At 59.4% G+C, this 19,632-nt stretch overlaps 1 protein-coding gene across 3 annotated transcripts; it reads right to left on the bottom strand.

The window, feature by feature from the left end:
- Positions 1-834: 834 nt before the first annotated feature.
- On the bottom strand, positions 835-19,191 carry IRS2 (insulin receptor substrate 2). Of its 3 annotated transcripts, none has more exons than XM_058670528.1 (3): positions 15,118-19,190; positions 14,900-14,970; positions 835-1,364 (listed from the first exon to the last, which is right to left on the bottom strand). In XM_058670528.1, exons 1-3 carry the CDS (start codon positions 19,124-19,126, stop codon positions 1,323-1,325), a joined length of 4,122 nt encoding a protein of 1,373 aa, XP_058526511.1. In that variant the 5' UTR covers positions 19,127-19,190; the 3' UTR covers positions 835-1,322. The 3 variants fall into 3 exon arrangements, with proteins under 3 accessions (XP_058526511.1, XP_058526513.1, XP_058526510.1); XM_058670527.1 differs by lacking the exon at positions 835-1,364 and adding an exon at positions 12,638-12,700 and having other exon boundaries at positions 15,118-19,191; XM_058670530.1 differs by lacking the exon at positions 14,900-14,970 and having other exon boundaries at positions 15,118-19,189.
- Positions 19,192-19,632: the final 441 nt, after the last annotated feature.

The raw sequence follows: 19,632 nt of genomic DNA, 5'->3' as shown, positions 1-19,632 counted from the left end.
GGTCTTCCTCTACAAAAGCCTCAATTTATTAATGCATTATTCTATAGTGATATAGATTTCTGTATTTATATATATATATATTTATCTCCAAAATGAAAAAAGCCAAACCAAAACCAAACCAAAAACAAACAAAAAATAAAAAAACACAACTTTCAGAAAACAAATCAACAACTCCCACCTCGACTGGGTGAGTGTGACCTCCAGGCGACTGTCAGGTGCACCAGGGCTGCGTGCTTGGGCAGGCGCGAGCCATAGCAGCAGCAGCGGGGTGACAAGATGTTCCGCTGGCGGGTTCCGCGGGTCCAGGTGAGATCTGTGGTCGTGGCCACAACATTGCGATGCTGAGAAACGTTATAAACGTGGGACAAGGCTAGCCCGGTCAAGAGCTGGCCCCACCGGCCAACACATACCGTGAGATTCCTTTTCTTCTTTATCCGTGAATACCATGAGGGCTGGAATGCCTTTTAAATTTTTCATCTGTTTTTCCTTCCCTTTTTGTTGTGTTGTTTTGGGGGCGGCCGTACTGGCTGGCGCCCTAGCAGTGAAGAGAACACATTTGCTGCTATTGGTGCTGTTGCTTAAATTAAATCTCCCAAACCTGGTCACCCTTGAGTGGCGTGCACGCCTATGTGGATTTTGTTGTTGTTGTTGTTGTTAGAGAAACGCGAGGCTCAGGTCCAGCATGGCAGGGACGTGTGAGCAGGCGGGCAGCATCAAAGGCGTCTATGATCAAGGGACCTACAGAACACAGCTACGCACAGAAGATACAAGCCAGTCTAGCAAGGGCAGAGAGAAGGGCGGCCCTTCCCTCCCCTAGCAGCTGCTGCAGGGGGGGTAAACGCCACTTACTGATCCTCCTGCAAGGCCCAATGCTGAGGTGGTCTCCCATGGGGCAGCGGCAGTCCCACGTGGCAGGTGCCTGGCTGGGGAGCCATGCTGCTCAGGCTGTTCCTGGAACTGAGGTAGGACTGTGGTACTTTCAGAAGACGCTGGTCCACACCAGCTTTGACCACTCCCCTGGGTGTTGGCTGAGCATCTCCTAGCATGCTGAAGGATGTGCTCCTCAGCCTTGTCAATACCAGCAGAGAGGAAATGAAGATGCTGGCCCTAGCTCACGGGGCCATTGGGAACAGCCAAGTGTTTGGAGAATCGTGCCTTCTGCTCATATCACACTTTTGTTTCTTAAAATAATAACAATGGTAATAACAATCAGCATGATGAGGTGATGCCCGCCGTGCGTGGGCTCCTGGCCAGCGCAGCCCACAGGCCTCACAAGCGTGGTCATCGCGCAGATCCAAAGGGGGATGGGAAGTGGCTTCCGGTCAGGCAGACGCTGACTGCCGTCTGGCTGTACAGCCTTCACTCTGCAAAACACGAAAAGGGCCAGTGGTCAGCCATCAGAGGTCACCAGCAGCTCGGTGGATAGCACCACCATCCACCCTTTCCCTGCCCTGGCTCCCACTCCACGGTGCCCAGGTCTAAGTCCTGGCCCAGCCTCCTGTCCCTGCCCACCCTGGAGGGTGGCAGTGCACTGCTGGCCGCTTCTTGGATCCCTGCCATTGACCTGGCACACCTAGACGGAGCTCTGGACTCCTGGGCCCAGCCCAGGCTGCACGGCGTGTGGGGGTGAAGCAGCAGATGGGAGCTCTACCTGTCTCACGGAGACACACACTCACACCAGGCACGTGGTAAAATGAGCATTTCGTCCTAAACGAGGCTGCACTTTGTTGTCGGGTCCTGGTTTTGCAGACTCCCACAGCTGCTCCATATCACATCAAGACGCTAGGGCTCCTACCGATGTTCACTTTCCTTCACACCAACATTAGCTCAAGGTGTCCAAATGGCCCAACCTTAAGTCCATACCCAAAAAACAGCTAAGCCAGGAAACTCAACTAAACACAGTGCCATGCAAATGAGCGGCTAATCATAGGTGGTCAGTGGTTCCATCTGTGCTGATGAATCAGCGTGGCCAATAACATCTCTCACCTGGGCTTCGGGATCTGCCATGGTGAAACCCAACTCTGATGGCCAGGCTTCTGAGAGCCCGAGTGGGAGAGACCATGGGATTTTGTTCTGCGCGTAGTGTGACAGCCACCACCAAGCACTGGCATCACGCAGGCCAGGAGCTTCGGCAAGGTGTCCAGGAGACGACCCACAGCCACCTTTCCCCCAGTGCTGCTTCCCAAGCCCCAGCGGTGCAGGGCCTCACATGGGGGAAGGAGGCTGACTCGAGAGGGGAAAACAGCGACCGGAAGCAGCATATGTGGAACGCAAGAGAACCGAGCCAGGGCACACGGGAGGGAGGACACCCACTGGTCCGTGGACAGCGGCGATGCCAGCTTACTGCCGCAGACCCCCGGGGACGTGGCCTGTCTGATTTTCCAGGGACATCTCTGGTCACCACACACACACACACAGTCCCAAGCTCACAGGCACACAGGCTTGCTGGGCTCAGCTGCTGCTGTCAGGAGGCCCCTGAGAGCCAAAGGCCACCCCCAAGGCTCACACACAAACAGGAAGAAGAGGTTGGGGAGTCCACGGGTTGTACGCAGGGGGACTCCAACAGGAACAGCGCCCAGACAACACAGGGATAAAGGAAGCCATTTCAGGAACTTAACCGTCATCTGTTAGACAACAGGAGGCCCGGGACAGAGGCCGTCGGGCAACAGGAGGCCCGGGACAGAGGCCGTCGGGCAACAGGAGGCCCAGGACAGAGGCTGTCGGCACAAAGGGGCATCAGAAACCCGCCTCTCCCATGGAGGCTGCTGCACACCAGTGAGGCCACAGAGCTGGCCTGGGAGAGGCATTAAGGGGCCCAGGGCAAGTTCGGGAGCCACGAGGACCAGAGCGGGCGATGTGGGCGAGGCACTAAGGGGCCAGAGATTGGCAGCCATGAGGACTGGAGTGGGTGACGCTTGGGCAGCCTCCATGCTACCCAGGCTGGATGTCCTGATGTGTGCCTCAGGCGAGAGCCACCACCCTCAACATTACTGCCCCACCCCACTACTTCCCTGGGAGGCGCTGGAAACACTGTTGTCTGCCAGAACTCAGGAACAGGATGCCCACCCAGGGGTGCTGCACAGCGGAGGAGGCACACCTGGGTAGCCACACGCTCTGTCCTGCTCTGTGTGCCTCTGACCAGACCCCCTCACCCTCTCCACCCCAGAACTGGAGACACCCTCATTCTAACAGGTGGGGACATTTCCTCACAGAAAATGGAACACAGTGATGTGGGCTGGGCAGGGAGTGGGCAAGGGAGAAGGAATGGGGGAAGGTGACACTCACCACACACACACCACACACACACCATGCCCACCACACACACACCACACACACACCACGCCCACCACACACCCCACACACACACACATACACACACCTCTGTCGGGCAGCAGGCTCCAGGATACCTGAGGTTCCCCCACCCCCAGTACCCGCCTTGGCCCTTCCTGAGCAGCCCCCCATCTTCCACCTGAGCGCGGGCCACTCTCCCTCAGGCGGTTGTGTGCACTACCCCCAGTCATGTGATCTCACACAGCAAGACAAGAGCCCAATCTAGGCTCGTTGGAGGGCATGGGCTCTGGGACCCCGCCACGTGACTAACGGGGCTCCCGTAAACTCCTGGCGTGGGTGAGGCTGATCTGCCTCGGCAAGCCAGCCCTGGGGCCAGTGGAGGTGGTGCAGATCCCCCCTCATTCCTGAGTCCACACCTGCGGCTTGGCTTGGCAACCTTGCTGCACTCCCCTGGCTCCTGGCGGCTCTGTCTACACAGCCCCAGGTTCTCCTGCACCACGGAGAGCCTGATGGACCCCCTACCCCAAGAATCTCCCGAGGACTCTATGCTTGGGCCGCCCCTTGCCTCACAGTGGTAACACGCCACCAAGCTGCAGCAATCCCCCCAGGCGGCCAAGGCCCCTAACACTGGTTCTGAGTGACATGTGACAAGGTGATCCCCTCCGCCCCTTCAACCTGTTTCCTGTAATTAGCAGCAGATCCCAATGAAACAGCCCATTCAGACCATGTGGGTTAAACACGCAGGAGAAGGGCCACACCAACTTTTTTTTAAGCTGCAGCAGAAATTCCTAGAAAAACAAAGCTGATAGTTCAGTATCTCCTAACCTTATTAAGGGCAAAGCACACTAACGGGGGCAGGGGAGGAGGGAAACACTCCAGTAAGGAGGGACGAGATAACACGCTAGGCTGAAATTCTGAGAAAGAAATGGTACATGAACTTTCTCCTACACTGGAGAAAAAAAAGCGCACTTAGGAGGAGTAGGCAGAAAAGTGCAGCGAGCCACCTCATCCATGCACCTGCAGGAGACCCACTACCGCCACAGTGAGTGTGCTGGCAAGCAAAGGGCACGCGCCACGTGGAATGTGCAGGCTGGTCCGCCAGTGAGACGCATGTGGGATCCCCTATAAGCCTTCTCTCTGGCTCTTAACTCCATCTTCTGCAAAGGCTTTGAGAGCAGAGTGGCTACCTCAGCAAAGACAACACATCTCTCACACAGTAGCGTTTCTAGCAATGGGAGAGACTAAAATCTACTTAGGAGCCGAAAATGCCCAGCCTGGTGCCTGGGCACTGCTGCCTGCCGGGGACCAGCTGCCACCCCGGCACATGAGCCGTGCGGTCCTTCTCGCCCTCGGGACAGCCAGAGGAGTCGGGGGCTCAGCTCCCAGCCTTGGGCTCGTCTGCCTGGCTATCCCCATGTGACTAGACTCTGCTACCGCACATGCAAATCTGTGTTCTCAACTGGTTGTCACAGGGGTCAGCAGGGGCCACACTCACCAAGTCCGTGGTTTGTAAAGTGCCCCCTTTCCTATCTCAAGGTCACTTGAGTTTCAAGGTCAAGAACAGGGCTTCTGCTCCAGACCCCACGAATGACTGCACATGGCCAGTCCAAATGTCACTCTGCTCAGGTCCAGCTCCTTTCTGAACAATCTTGCGCTCACATAAAGCCAAGTTACAAATGATGCTTTCAGATTTATTCAGTTACTAACTTGACACGCCCCAGATGGACTCAGAGGCCAAGGCTGGGTCAGACGGAAGAAGCTGGGAGCGCAGAAGGCCCTCTGGGTCTCTCACGTGGGTGGCAGGGGCCTGCCCTCTTGGGCCATCCCCAGTGCCACCAAAAATGCTCATATTATTTATGTCTGGAATTATAGAATTATTAGTAAAACTAATAATGTTTTTTAAATAGTTATGGTATCTTCCCAGGAAATGAAAGGACGGTGTGGAACAGCTAAGATTCTTACACGGCAGCCTAGTGGTGTCCACACACTCAGCTATCAGCGGCTGAGTCTGCGTCCTATCTGTACCATCGGCTCAGGGTGGGACTTCAACTTGGTATCACAGAGTTGAGAAGGGTACTGTTCATTCCTAATTCCTCAAGTGAGGGCACCCGGGCCTTACCTGGGAGACCTGGGCAGGTAAAGGGTCAAACCCTGCTTAGTAACTGGAGGGCAGGTTCTACCACGCCCTTACCCAGCCTGCACCCCAGTCTCAGCCACGTGCCACAGCAGCTGAGCGGTGACTCAGCACAGTCACCTTGCCCCTCTAAACCGTACGCCACTTCTCTGGCTCCACCAGAAGCATGGGAGTCAGCCTCAGGCTGGTCCCTGCAGCCAGCCACACCCTGGCCAGCTCCCGGACCCGGCTCCAACGACCGCAGGCACGTATGTGTTTCTGGCTTGCCGGCGAGGCCTCCAGCCGGGGTCCTTACCCCGGATGTGTGTGTGTGACTACAGATGCCCGAGACCCTCCCCCGACACACACACGCACACACACTGGCCGACCTGGCAACCAGGACCCCACAGTTCCTACATAAACCAGTGAGAGAAGCATGGTAACAGGGGTAGACGGGTCCCAGCATGAAACGGAGCCGCTTGTTCCGATTGCAGGGATGGCAGGGCCAAGAACAGAAGTGGGATTGTCCCCGCTGGGGGTGACTTCAGGCCACTGCCGGGCACAGCGTCCTTAGAGGCTGAGACAGGCTGCAGAGTGCACCTCAGGCGGCCCAGGGAAGAGCGCCTGCGTGTGCACCCGGGGTGGGTGGGGGAGGGGCAGAGCTGCCCTTGTCCCTGGGCCGCCAGGCAAGGAACACTCTCGCACACACTGCCAGGGACGGGAAGATTTGGCTCCGGGGAAAGTAGTGCGCACAGCAGACTTCAGCGCCAGGCAGCAGCTCAGAGCCCTCTGCCGCCCCCTCCCCCTCAGGCTGCCCGCAGCCTGGCTTCACATGACCGGCCACGCCCAGGTGGATCATGTTACTGCAGATGCCCTTTAAGCCAAATGCCAGGGCAGTCACAGTGAGGCCCAGCCCCTTCCCCTTCAACAGAGGGAGCTGTCCCACAAGCCACTTGTCCTAAAAAGGCACAGCCCTTTCTACACAGGATGCTGAGTCCCAACCTAGCCCCAGGGCCAGAGACCCCACCCTGGGGTTTTTCAAAAAACAAAATGGAAAAAAAAAAGTGCCAGGGACTCGGGTGAACAGGGAGCCTATAGTGGGCACATGAACCCTAACCCTCCGAAAGCATTGAGGGTGCCCAGGGCCACCACTGCCAGATGCAGGGTGAGCATTACGGGGTGGTCGAGATGTTGCCTGTCTCACCAGCACAGCCCAGGAGATGCAACTTCAGCGTGTCCCCAAACCCCAGCAGCCACAGAGCCATCCAGCTAAACACAGGCAACTTCCTGGTGTGTACCAGGCGGCAGGGTGGGCAAACACTGGACGACGGCATGGAGACTCGGGTCCTCTGACCGCAGTCACTTCTTCACTGGCCACAGAACAGCAGGCCACGGGGTGGGTCCTACACAGAAGGAGTGCCTGCCAACATGGTTAAGGGAAGCAATGACCAGAGGAAGGGCACTGGGCACTCTAGGCCAGCCCTTCTCAGGCTCCAGCTTCCTGCTCACGTCCCTGGGAGCCGGCAGTGGGGGCTCACAGGCTTGGGGTCCCGCTCCTCACATGCAAGCCCAGGACTGCGTTTCGATCTCATGGCTGTGAGCTTGTCATACGCTTACTCCTGTATGTCCTGCTCACCCTCCAAGTTCGCATTTAACAGCGCTCGGGTTCAATCAATGCATGCCCCATCAGTGGCCCGGAGAGAATTCCTGCCTCACAAATTCAGGAGGTGACAGGCACAGAAGGAACACGGAAAGGAGAGTGACTATTGCAGCATCTGGAAGATTCCAGAACACACAACTGATAACAGAGGGAGCACACCCAAGAGTACACCAGAACGCCGGAGCTCAGAGCACACTCAGAGCACACCAGAGCGCCGGAGCTCAGAGCAAACCAACCCAGTAGAGCTGCAGGGGACCGCCAGGACTTTGCTGCCAGGCCTACCCCAGCAGGGACGCCCTACTCAAGGACCCAGCAGCTGCCCGGGCAATGGCTCCTGGGGAACAGGGAAGGGTAGACATCCATGTTGACCATGGAAGCTCCACGTTTCCCCGTGTCTCCCCGACCTGGCTAGGCAGGTGGCTGATACACAGTGACAGGCTGCAGACCCGCAGACCGGAACATCACCCACAGCACTCCCAGGGGCCTCACTGGGGTTCCTTTCAGGAATATGTGGCCAGCTCACTGCAGGGCTGTTGCCCTTGGAACGGAGACTGCAAGCTGGCACCACAGATCCACGGCATTGCAAGTGGCCATGAGCAGCCAGCTGCACGAAGCACGTGCCAGCTCCTGCACCCTTCCCAACTCAACAAGGGAATGCTGCCGCAGCCAGGAACTGCATCCCCTGCGCTAGACTGTCCAGAAACCTGGCCAAATGCCGTCTCAGGAATGCTCACAAATTCCTTCATGTTTGCGTTGATAATGTTTGTCTGGGGCTTGTGTGCCCAGTATCTCCCCATCGCTTACATTATTAACGTTTTTTTCTTTATTTTGCTTATGCCAACAGCTAAATTAAAGTGAATTTTTTGAAGCTGATTGCAACTAAAAGGAACTGATGCTGCCGGATTTGTATGGCTCCCCAAAGCAGAAATATCTTGCAATTCTGTAACTAACGCATGTTACTAGAACCTACTCAAGTGTGTTTTCAACTGTCTCAGGTTCATTTGTTAGACATATAGCGTTAGTGTAACAAAAGTTCATTGTAGCAGCTTTGCCAAACTCAATAGCTGGCAGAGTGCATGGGCAGCTTAAGGACTCCTTTCCTGTTGCAAATGTTACTTTTGTCATTGGGAAAGACATTTCAGATAAATGAGAGCCACTACACCTGCAAGACAGCACAGAAGCAGCAGGCTGTCAAGCATCACTTTGCAAGAGCCGATCCAAGGTGTGGTCCCAGAAACAACACCCGAACCTTCTCTTCCAGGCATCTCCAGTTTCCTGGGAAGCTCACGGGCTTCCCATGCAGCCAGGAGGGTCCTGGAACATGGATTCCTGAACTCTTCCAGCCGAAGACGACTGCTGGACCCAGTTGACCTCGCCTGACCTAATCCTGCACAGTGCCCAGAGTTCCTGAAGTACCGCTTGCATTCGCGTAATTTTTAAATTTAGTCTGAATACCTTGGTTTCCTTCCAGTGCTTCTCTCTGTGTTCTAGGGTCCCCTGCTGATCCACACATGGAGTCCTCGGTGACACCGAAGGGCCCAGCTGCCTGCTGACCTCACAGGTCGGTGCCCGGGCTCAGACAGAGTGCCATGTAAGCTCCAGGAAGCACCTCTGAGTCTGTGCATGAAGCCTCTCTGCCCAGCACATCAGGATTGCTTGGTGCCCAATATACACACGGCCTGCCCCAAGGCAAGGTATTCTGAACTTGGCCTTCTTCTCAGCCTGGACAGGGAAACCTCACCCAACACATCCCTCTCCCCCCCAAAAAAAATCCAATAAACAAAGCAAGCCTAGAGGAGCGCATCTTCCTGTTTTGGCTGTGCCGTGAGCGGTGAGGCAGGCCAGCCAGCAGCCATGTGACAACGGGCCACTGTACCTGCTGCTCACCATGGCCCTCCTGCCACCCCTGCTCAGACACCAGCAGGGCCAGCGGCTCATGAGCATGGACCCCGGACACCTGCCAGGGCACAAGGCCAGATGCTCACTTTGGCAACTGTACCTCTGCGGAAGGGTTCTGCAATGCTTCCCAAGTGAGGCACGGTCTCATGGTTAAGGACACAACTTTCTGTGAAGTTCAGTCTGTATAGAAATCATCTCTCTTCACACAGAAATCCAGTTTCCCTTGAAAAGGGAGCCTTGGAAACCACGAAGGCACTAGGGAAACACTCAGCTCCCCAGAGGACAACTCCCACCTCCCAACTTGTGGATCCCCAGGCAAACTCCGAATGGGCTTGTTTGCAAACAAACTCTGCACTAGGCGGGTTTATGGCTCCTTTCCTGAGCTTACTCACAGTGAGTCCACAGCTACTGCACTTGCAGAGTAACCGTATTTTAAACATTGCTTAAGACACGACACTGCAAGCCACCTGACTGAGGGGTCAGCGGCGCTGAGACAGGCGGGGGGGCAGGCTATGCACCCCTCTCTCCGGCAGACACTGCCGCTGGAGCTGACCTCTCCCTCTTGAGCACACTCACGGATCTTGACCGCTTGCCAGCTCCCAGCACGGCCCAGTCAGCCCCTCCTTGGCAGCTCCCTCAACCCCTGCCTCTGTGTTTTTGGCTTCCGGCTGCCCTGCCGGCGCACATCTCAGCCTGTGCAGGAAGCAGTTTACTGGAACATTTCTGAGAGGAGAGAGCTACGAGAGAGCTACCACAGCTCCTACAAGCATGAATTCTCTCTAGAGGGAATGGGCAGCTTTCTGAGGATGCCAAGGAGGCCACCAGAACCTGCCAGCGTTTGTATCATACTCTCCCTTCCTCCTGGTATTTACAAACAACTCTCCTGCTGATGACATCAGTGACCTTGAACAAGACACCAGGGTCTCCTGGGGCCTCTGCTTGCACAACCTGAAAATAAATATACTCCGTTCTGTCCTTTCAAGACGTCCTTGGGTGTATGTGTGTGACTGTGTGTGTGCATGTGACTACGTGTGAACATGTGTGTGTACGTGTGTGTGTGTTTTCCGATGCCCTTGGTGCTGCGGGGAGGGGGGAGCTGGGTAGGATGCTTGTCACACTAAGCTTGACTAGCACACCTGGAGAACAGCTCGAGACACATACAAGCTACCCACCTCGCAAGAGCCAGGCTGCAGCTGCCCTGCCCAGCCCCTGCCTCCATCAGGAGCTAGTCAGCTGTGAAGATCAGAAAGGGCACTGACAAAATGGACAGTGCCCTGGAAGGACAGCACCGCCTCGACTCATCAAACTGCAAGGTGTAAAACCTGACTAACAACAACAGCGAATAAGAGGAAGAGAGGCAGGGAGGGGAGGCAGGGAGGGAGAAGGCAGGAAGGGAGGGAGAGAAAAAAACTAGCAAGGCTTTTCCTATGATGTCCAATCCTCCTCATGAACTGTCCCAGTTTACTGGGAAGCAGCAATAATGCAGAGGAACTCAAAGGGGAACAAGGCAATGAGATCTCACCCAACTGAGCTCCACACCAAACTGCAGGCTCCAGGACACCCGAGGCAGGGCTGCCCAGCAGGCAGCAGAGGTCACGGCTGAGCCCCACCCTCTGCCCCTCTGGCTCAGGGATCTTGGGCAAGCCACATGGCTTGTCCCTTTCCTGAGCACTTGGTCTTCTTGACTCTGACAGAGAGCTGGAGCTAGCTGTTGAGATGATCTGGTACATTCCATGGAAAGTGTGGGTGTGAGAATGTCTTACCCCTGTGTGGTGTCTGTGTAACAGCACCCTCGCACCTCCCTGCCACTCTTGTGACCCGGGCAGCGATCTTCCAGTCCTCAGCAGGGCTCCATGCTATGACAGCAATGCCACCAGCAGCCACTGGCCAAGTGTCCTCCAGGCCCTAGAAGTGTGAGTTAACACTGACACTGTGGAGGAGAAAGGGGAGGTGACGAAGGCCACAGGGCACACGGAGGAAGCTCCGAGGGCCGGGAGTCACACATCTGCTCTCTGAATGTATCGGGCATGCTGAACGTAAACATGGCATTTCTGGTAGCCATTAAAAGGCACAGAGCATAATGAATGATACATACACATTTTTATGCACTGAAACCATAGAAATTTAATACTGTAACATAATATTCAGTGTCAGGAAGTCGATCATTATGTTTAAGGTAGCAGAGTTCTAACACGATTACAGACGTCATCAGTATTCATGCTTGTACTACAGAGGGCACAGTGACCCCTTGGACCACAACCACATGGTGTATTACGGAACTACACACACACACACACACACACACTCCATCCCTAAAAATTTATTGTTGCAAAACCAATTACCCCTTTAAATAAATTGTAAAAGACCCAGTAATTAAATGCATGTGACCATTGAAAAGTATCACAATTTTCAGCAAAGGCACAAAGCCAGACATGTTATAAAGCTTGAATGCGGACATAAGTGCCACACATGGCGTAGCAAAAGCGGGCAGCTCCCATATTACAGCTGCTCTCTGCAAATTCAGTAGTTTCTTGAAATTCAGTCCAGAAATCAGAAGAGCTAAACTGATTATTCTGCCATTTGCAGACACACAACTGACACAGCTTAGCCTGCATCCATCACAGCGTCGCAGCGTAACAACCTGAATGCAATGAGGCTGGCAAGCACAAGGTTGGCACTGCTCACACGCACGAGCGACAATCGTCCTCTACACACCAAGGAAACCAAGTGATCTCCTCCCCGCCCCCGCCCTCAAGCAGGCAGCACTCACCCAAGACCAGTAAGGCACTGACAGCTTCAGGCAGGTGCACAAACGCAGCACCCAGCAGGCGACAGGATGTCCCCCCACTGGGGACCCCCCAGCCTGCCGCCGGCCCACAAGGCACCTTGCCCAGCCGCCCAGCTGCGTGCGTGAGCTGCTCACGTGGGCGAGAACTGGCCCTGGGGCTAGGGCTGCCCAGTCTGGGGGTGCTCACGGTCTCCTTCACCACTGAGTGTTCTTCCCACTCCACTTGGCAATGCAGATAAGAGTAAAGCTACACTGTCCCTTACGCGTCCAAGGTGACACGGGAACACTTCATTCTCTGCTGCCCGTACGGCCCACCCCCACACCAACAAAACAAAACAAAACAAAACAAAACAAAAAAAGTTCTCCGCTTGCCAAATCTGATATCACAAGTTAACCAGCTCTTGGAACTGGGCTTCTAAAGAAAATGCATTAGTGGGAATTTCAACAGAAAACCCATTATGCCCAGGCTGCTACTAAAACTGCTCCAAGTTCTGCGCTTCGGAAACAAAGCCTCATTTTAATATCAACAGCTCCAAAGAAAATGAAATTTCTTTTTTTTTTTTTTTTGGAGGGGGGCAGCAAAAAAATTAACCGTGTCCTCTACTCTGTTTTGCCAATGGAAGGCAACCCTGGGCAGCACAGTTGAGTACGTCACCCTCATCCAGTCGGCTCCAAACAACTCCTCCAGCACAGCCCAGGGCAGGCAACTGCCGCACGAAAACTTGACAGAGCTGGTGGGAAAACTCAGGCCATGGAGAGGCCAGCACGGGTCGCACCAGCTTGATGCTTTAATTCCACTTGCCAAGAGCATTCTGAAGGGTCCCTGTTGTATTCTCATCTCATTGGTATCTCTTCATACTCAGATCATTAAGGGATGTCAACCCGCAGTTCCAGGACAGGTTCAAGAAGAGCCCGCCTCCTTGCAATGGGCCAGGACACAGGCACAGATCTGACATGGGAGAGGAGAGGGGACCCGAGCCAGCGGCTGGCAGGCAGGGCCAGTTGTGGTCCGCCCTCAGGCTGCTGCAGGCTGTGTTTGCAGCGCCCTGCACACACAAGGACCCTTCTGGGCTTTGGCCCCCGACTGACAGGAGAGCTTGCGTCATGCATGGCGCCTGGGAGAGGGGAAAGTGCGTTATAATCACCCCCATTTTGCAGACAGGGAAAATGAGAAGGTGGGATCGGGTGGCCGGGCCGGGAGTCACACAATGACTCATTAAGATCAGCAACCAGAAACTGCTTCCTGATTCCTGGTTTAGTGTTCCACGCACCGTGCTTCCTTCTACGAAGCACTATTTCTGTAAAGGTTTCTCTTTAATAAAGGAAACAGGGGAGGTCACGTGACTTTCATTCATGAACACCCGTGTGTGTGTGTGTGTGTGTGTGTGTTCATTAGCACCCTGGCTATGTGTGGAGGAGAGGCTCTTAAACAGGAGCCAGTCAACCACTTCGAAACACCAAGTTCTTTAGAGAATTGCGAAAACAATACTTTAAACACAGGAACCACGATTTCATTGTTTCTTCCATTTCTCCCCTGGAATGGGCACTGGCAGCCCTTCCCGCCACACAGCCCTGGCGACTCTCCCCTGGACCCTTGCATGCACACAGGAACCCGTGGTGGCTGGGAAGCTGCCAGCACACACGCTTTTAGGGCCTGCACCAGTCTGTGGTCCTAACAGAAGCAAACAACAGAAGTAAACAGACAAACCTCCCACGGGCCTGCCTCCGCCCCAGGCTGCTGGAGATCCAGGGGCCACTGGACGAGGCTCCCCAACTTCCCTGGTAGCCCCAAGTGACTCATGCCACCGCACCCTGAGAGGGAAGACTGCCAGAACCTACACTCCCCAGTGCCTCAGCCCTGTGGGCGCAGTCCGGCTGCATGGGTGAGCAAGTGGGTGGGAGGGTTGCCGCCAAGGGCCTGAAAGTCCCCTTGCAGCCAAACAGTGTCCCTGCCTGGCTGGCTGGGCAGGCACTCCCATCACCATGACCCCTGTGCCCCTCGGAAAGCTGTGGTGTTGCCACAGTGGGCAATGGATTACCTTCAAGGGGACGTGTTCACCCTGATACCCACAGTGACCAACACCTGTTCCCCATCGCTGCCTCACCATTGGGGACCAGGGAGACTGTAGCTGGGATTCCCTGCTCGATTTAGTTAATCCTACAGGCAGGAATTTTCTATGGCTAAATTGGTCTTTTGAATAAAGTTCTCTCTTGGCAGTTCAAACTTTCCCACTTGCCTGAAAAGGGCGTTAGCTTCTATAAACACCTGACTCCGAGCTTCTGTTTTATCAGAGAAGCCTCAACTCCTTCAGGCCTGAGAACACAGCCCTGAGCTCCTGCAGCTCCCTGGCTCCCGGTCCAGGCTGTCTGCCCAGCCCTACCAAGAGTTGACCGGTTGGTGTGAACTACCAGGATCAGTTTGGGCTGATGTAGATTACGGCGGGTGCTCAGTCACCTACCTAATCACACCCATGCCAGTGAGGGTCCCTGGGGCAACTCCCAGGCTGCTATCCGACAAGAGATACAATGAGAGCTCCAGGCTCCTCAGCCGTCCCGCCCCTTCTTCCAGCTTCTCCTCTGTGACACGGCAATGCGTGTGCGCCTCCCATGGTGGTGGGTGCAAACCCACGAGCAGCAGCTCCAGGCATGCTGCAGGAGCGCAAACCGGCTCTCCAAGCCACCTCCATCTCCTCTGGTCACTGTGCTGTCCTTAGCAGGCTGTCAACTGCCATCTCCCAGGACCACCCTGGGCTACTCAAGGGGCACGCAGTGCTTCTCAACACACCAAGGAGACAGCCACGAAACAACACGCTCTGATGGCCACTCAGCCTCTACCACACCCACACCTCACGGGCCGAGCAGCCAAGAGCCTGTGCACCTCAAGCACACGTAGTCCAATGGTCCTTCAAAGACCTGGAGTTTGTCTTCTCAGCTCCTTCTCCAAGCACCCCCAGGACTCTACATCCCGGCCATGCCTACAGCCACCTGCAGACTCCGAGCTAGGCGGGATTCCTGGTCCTTCCCCCTTCCTCTCCCGTGCTTACGGTGAGCTCTGAGGCTCAGTAAGAGGCAAGGGGACCCCGCAGAAGAGCAAGGGGCACAACAGGGGGCACCAGGCCTGCCTGGGGACACTCTCCCTCGCGCTCACCGATGGCAGCGCAGCTCGATGGGCACCAGCACGTGCAACTCCGAGGCTCCTGGGCTGCTCCTGGCAAACTCCTAGGGGGAAGAGGACGCCCAATGGGAGTCGTGATACCACACCTGTGGCAGTTTGGGTATAAGGACTCCAGTGCAAGAAGGGTGTGACCTGTGGTCACTCGCCCTTGGCCACCTCCCTGTCCCTCCGCTGCGCCAAGGGGACCTCACCTTTCACCACGGTGGCCTCCTTCAGGCGGTGCGACAGGAAGTCGATGCTAGCATAGGCGTTGGCTGAGGGCAGAGGGCCGGTGCCGCTGCCCCCCACGGCACCGATGAGGCCTCCGAGGCTGCGGGTCCTGCTCCAGGAGCTCCTGTCGGCCCCAGACGGCATGTGTTGGTGCTGCGCAGACAACCCAGACTCGTCCCGCACGTCAATGGCGATATAGTTGAGGCCATTCTGGAAGCCGGCGGATGTCTCTCTGCGCATGGGGGCACCGGTGACGCCAGGTAGGCCAGGGGTCCAGACCCGTGCCTGCGCGGCAAGTGGGGGCACTGCTAGAGCCGGCTGTGCCTGGCGCGGGGACGTGGGGGGCTCCTCACCTGCCACCCCGGTGGGCCCGCCGCCCTCGCTGCTTTTCCTGAGAGAGACATTTTCCACTGAGGCCGAGTTATGGCGCTTCGGGTTGTGTGCGAAGGACGGGGACACGGGGGTAACAGTGGTGGTGGACGAGAAGGTCTCCGAGCTGTGGCGACGCCGGCCTCCCTGAGGGTCTGCGCGGATGACCTTGGCGCCGTGGTGTGGGTCCGGGGGCTGGCCGGCCTGCAGGAAGGCCTCGACCCCGGACACCTGCTCCATGAGACTCAGCCTCTTGAGCCCTGCCGTGGGGCTGGCCACTCGCTGCCCTTCCGGCTTCAGGGGCGCCGCGATGGGCTGGGGGGAGGTGGCGGCCATGCCGAAGGCCATCTCGGTGTAATCCCCGCCGTCAGCAGCGTCCGCGACAGCAGCGGTGCTGGGACCTGGGGCCCGGGCTGCAGGCTGCGCAGGGGGTAGGCAGTGCAGTTCCCCGAGTGAGGGTGGCGGTAGGGCTGCGGGTGAGGGCACAGGCGGGGGCTGCTGTGAGGAGCGGGAAGGCGAGGTGGAGGGGCGCGGGGGCAGTGGTGGGTACGTGCCATTGGCCTCTGGCGACATCAAGCCATCCAAGGAGCCCACGGTGTCGCCGCTGCCCTGCGTGCCCGGCCTGGGTGACCTAGGGGAGCAAAAGTCGAGGTTCATGTAGTCCGAGAGCGGCGAGCGCTGGCGGCTGTCACTGCTGGTGCCCGGTGTGCCCGAGCCCAGCGATGAGGCCGGGCTACCAGCCGACAACAGCGAGCAGGATGAGGCAGCCGCCGCCAGCAGCGGGGGCGCAGGAGGCGACAGGTGCGTGCCCGCCTCCCCAAAGTCGATGTTGATGTACTCGCCGGGGCTCTTGGGCTCGGGCGGAGGCGGGGGGTACTCGTGCATGCTGGGCAGGGTCCGCAGCCCCTCCAGGGACAGGCGTGTGGGCCGCACTGCCCGGCAGCGCTGGCTCAGGTAGCCCTCAGGGCGGCTGCCGCAGGGGCGCAGCGGCGAAGGCACTACTGCGGGGTGAGGCCGGCCATGGCTGTCCGCCTGCGGCTCCAGTCTCCTCTCCTCCGGGATGCGGCCCACCGGGGAGCTCATGAGCACATACTGGTCATTATTGTCTCCGCCAGCACTGGTGTAAGGAGCCCGATGGCACGTCCGGGGCACGGAGCTATAGCAGAAGCCAAGTCCACCCTTGAGGGCATCGCTGCCTCCCGTGCCGCCGCCGGGGGAGGCAACGGAGGAAAAAAAGTCAGGCGGGGTGCCGGCAGTGCCCGCCTCGCCACCTGGGGACATGTTGAGGTAGTCCCCGTTGGGCAGCGGTCGTCCGTCCGTGGGTTCCGTGGATAGCTTGGAGCCGCACCACATGCGCATGTACCCGCTGTCATCCGAGGAACTCTCGGCTGGAGAGGTGGCCTTGTAGCCGCCAGTGGAGGTCCCAGAGCAGGCCCTGACGTTGGGCATGGCTGGGGGACCGGGCACAGGCACCACCGTCCCCGTGGCCGGGGGGAGGGCGGCAGGGGCGGGAGTGCGCGGCTGCAGGATCTGTTTGGGCGCAGACACGCTGGTGGGGCTCATGGGCATGTAGTCATCACCTCCCCCGCCGCGGCCAGGTCCCAGCAGGGCGGCGCCGGGCGTCATGGGCACATAGCCGTCGTCCGCGCCAAGGTTGCTGCTGGAGCTGCGGTGCGAGCCAATCTCGATGTCCCCATAGTCCTCTGGGTAGGGGTTGTAGGCCACACGGGGCGAGGCCGACGCGGGGCAGGACGGGCACAGGCGGCCCGAACTGCCCGAGCACGTGGCCCGCATCAGAGTGTACTCGTCCAGCGAGGCCGACGAGGGCTGGGGTGCCGGGCGCTGGCGCGCGGGGGTGGTCAGCGAGTAGGTGCGCTTCCTTAAGCCGCGCTCCATGTCCTGGGCGCTGTCCCCGGAGACCCGGCGATAGGCGCGGCCACAGTGGCTCAGGGGCCGCTCCATGGTCATGTACCCACATAGCTCACCCCCGCTGCCACCGTCCCTGGCCGGGGGCGTCTCGGCGATGGACTCGGGCGTGTTGCTCCGGTGCGTGCAGAAGGCTCTGAGGTCGCCGGGGCTGGAGCCGTACTCGTCCAGGGACATGAAGCCAGGGTCGCTGGGCGAGCCCGAGGCGGAGGCGCTGCCGCTGGAGGGCCGCTGGCCGGAGGCGTGCGGCAGCGGGTGCGGGCCCGAAGGCAGTGGGTAGGAGCCCGAGCCGTGGCCGCTGCTGGACGACAGGCTGCCGGGGCTGGTAGCAGCGGCCGTGGCCGCCGGGGGCGAGTGCGCCACGGGCATGGACATGGAGCGGCTGTGCTGCAGGATGCCGCCTGCCGGCGACGGTGCCACCTTACAGGCGCGGCCGCTGCCACCCGCACTCAGGGTGTGCGAGCGGCTCAGGGTCGCGCGCACCGGCCCGGGGCTCAGGGGGCTGCCTGCTACCGACACGGGCCGGCCGCCCGCCGCGCCGGCCCCCGGCCCCGCCGCCCCTGCCGCTCCCGCCGCCGCCCCCGCGCCGCCGTCGCCCTCGCTGGCCGTGCGCACCCGGCAGGCGCTGCCCTTGGCGGCGGGCGGGGTGGCGGCCAGGCTGTCGGTGCGCGAGCGGCGCACCAGGCCCGTCTGGCTCGGGGGCAGGTTCACCAGGTGGTGGTGGCGGCGCGCGCCCGGCACGCTGATGGGGTGCGTGGCCGAGGAGCCCGACGACTGGCTCTTGCTGCGCGGCCGGAACTCGAAGAGCTCCTTGAGCGCCTTCATGGCCTCCAGGATGGTCTCGTGGATGCTCTGCGCCACCACCGAGTCATCGGCCTGCATCCACAGCTCGCCGGGACCCGTGACGGCCGAGCGGCCCACCTCGATGAAGAAGTAGCTGTCCGAATGGCCGCAACGGCGGATGTTCATGAGCTGCAGCGTCACCGACGGCTGCTCGCAGTTGAGCTTCACGAAGCCGATGGTGCGCGCCGACAGGCACAGCCGGTACACGCCCGTCAAGTTCTTGCTCTGGCCCAGGCCCTTGGGCTTCAGGTTCACCTGCCACACCTCGCGGTAGGCGGCCGTGGCGGGCGCCAGCAGCCCGTAGCTGTCGTCGGCCGCGGCGCCGGCCGAGCCGCCCCGGGCGCCGGGCAGGGAGGCGCTGCAGGACGCAGCCCCAGCCGGAGCCGAGCCGGCAGGGGAGCCGTCGGCGGCGCCGGCCGCGCGGCCCTCGCTCACCAGCTCGGTGAGCGCGCGGTACCAGCCCTCCTGCTCCTGCTCGTTCTCGGCCGCCACAGCGAAGTACTCGTCCTTGGTGTAGAGGGCGATGAGGTACTTGTGCTTGGCATCGGCGCGCTTGTTGATGTTGAGGCAGCAGTCGAGCGCGATCACCCGCTTCGGGGCGCCCGCCTTGCTCCGCCACTTCTTCTCGCTCTCGTAGTACTCGAGCCGCGGCGGCTGCGGCGGGCCCCCCGCTCCGCCCGCCTCATCGCCGGCCGCGCCGGGCCCGCGCAGCACGAAGAAGCGCTTGTGGCCGTGCCTCTGCTTGCGCAGGTAGCCGCACTTGCGCACGCTGTGGTTGTCGTTGTTGTTGTTGTTGTTGAGGTTGGGGCCGCCCGCCGGCTCCGGGGGCCCCTGCGGCGGCGGGCTCGCCATCGCCCCGCGCTTCGGGCCAAGCCTCTGGAGCTGCTGCGGCGCGCCGGCAGGAGGGGCGCGGGCGGGGGCGGCTCCCAGCCCCCCGCTCGCTCGCTCGCTCGGCGCCCGGCCGGCCGGCCCAGCACGCCGTTCCTCGGGCCCAGGCGGCGGGGCGGTTCCGGGAGGCCCGGGCCCGCTCGAGGATGCCCGGCGCGGGCGGCGGCGGCCTCCCGGCGCGCTCGCTCTCTCCTCGGGCGGCGCCTGCGGGCAGGACGCGCTCGGCCGAGGGCCGGGGGTCCCCCAGAGCCGCGCGGGGCCGAGCCTAGGGCGCGCGCGGCCTCACCGGGGCCGCCGCCACCGCGGAGGGGCCGCGCTGCGGGCAGCCGGGGTGCGCCCGGGCGCTCGGGGTCCGCGCCGCCGCCGGAGCTGGAGGAGCTGCTGCTGCCAGCGGCGACCCGGGCTCGTCGCGGTCCCCGCCGCACAGTGAGTAACACATCGCGCACCGAGTGACTGAACTAAGAAGAGCA

The sequence above is a fragment of the Ochotona princeps genome, chromosome 12 (assembly GCF_030435755.1).
Source record: "Ochotona princeps isolate mOchPri1 chromosome 12, mOchPri1.hap1, whole genome shotgun sequence".
Classification (NCBI taxonomy): Eukaryota; Metazoa; Chordata; class Mammalia; order Lagomorpha; family Ochotonidae; genus Ochotona; species Ochotona princeps.
The sequence above is the reverse complement of the archived record's forward strand: the minus strand, read 5'-3'. Positions and strand labels throughout refer to the sequence as shown.

Coding starts and splice junctions, on each gene's coding strand:
- IRS2 (XM_058670527.1), bottom strand. CDS start 19,126: ATGGCGAGCCCGCCGCCGCAGGGGCCCCCGGAGCCGGCGGGCGGCCCC. Junction 14,971..15,117: donor GGAGGCCACCGTGGTGAAAG/GTGAGGTCCCCT, acceptor TCTTCCCCCTAG/GAGTTTGCCAGGAGCAGCCC. Junction 12,701..14,899: donor ATCGAGCTGCGCTGCCATCG/GTGAGCGCGAGG, acceptor CTCCCATGTCAG/ATCTGTGCCTGTGTCCTGGC.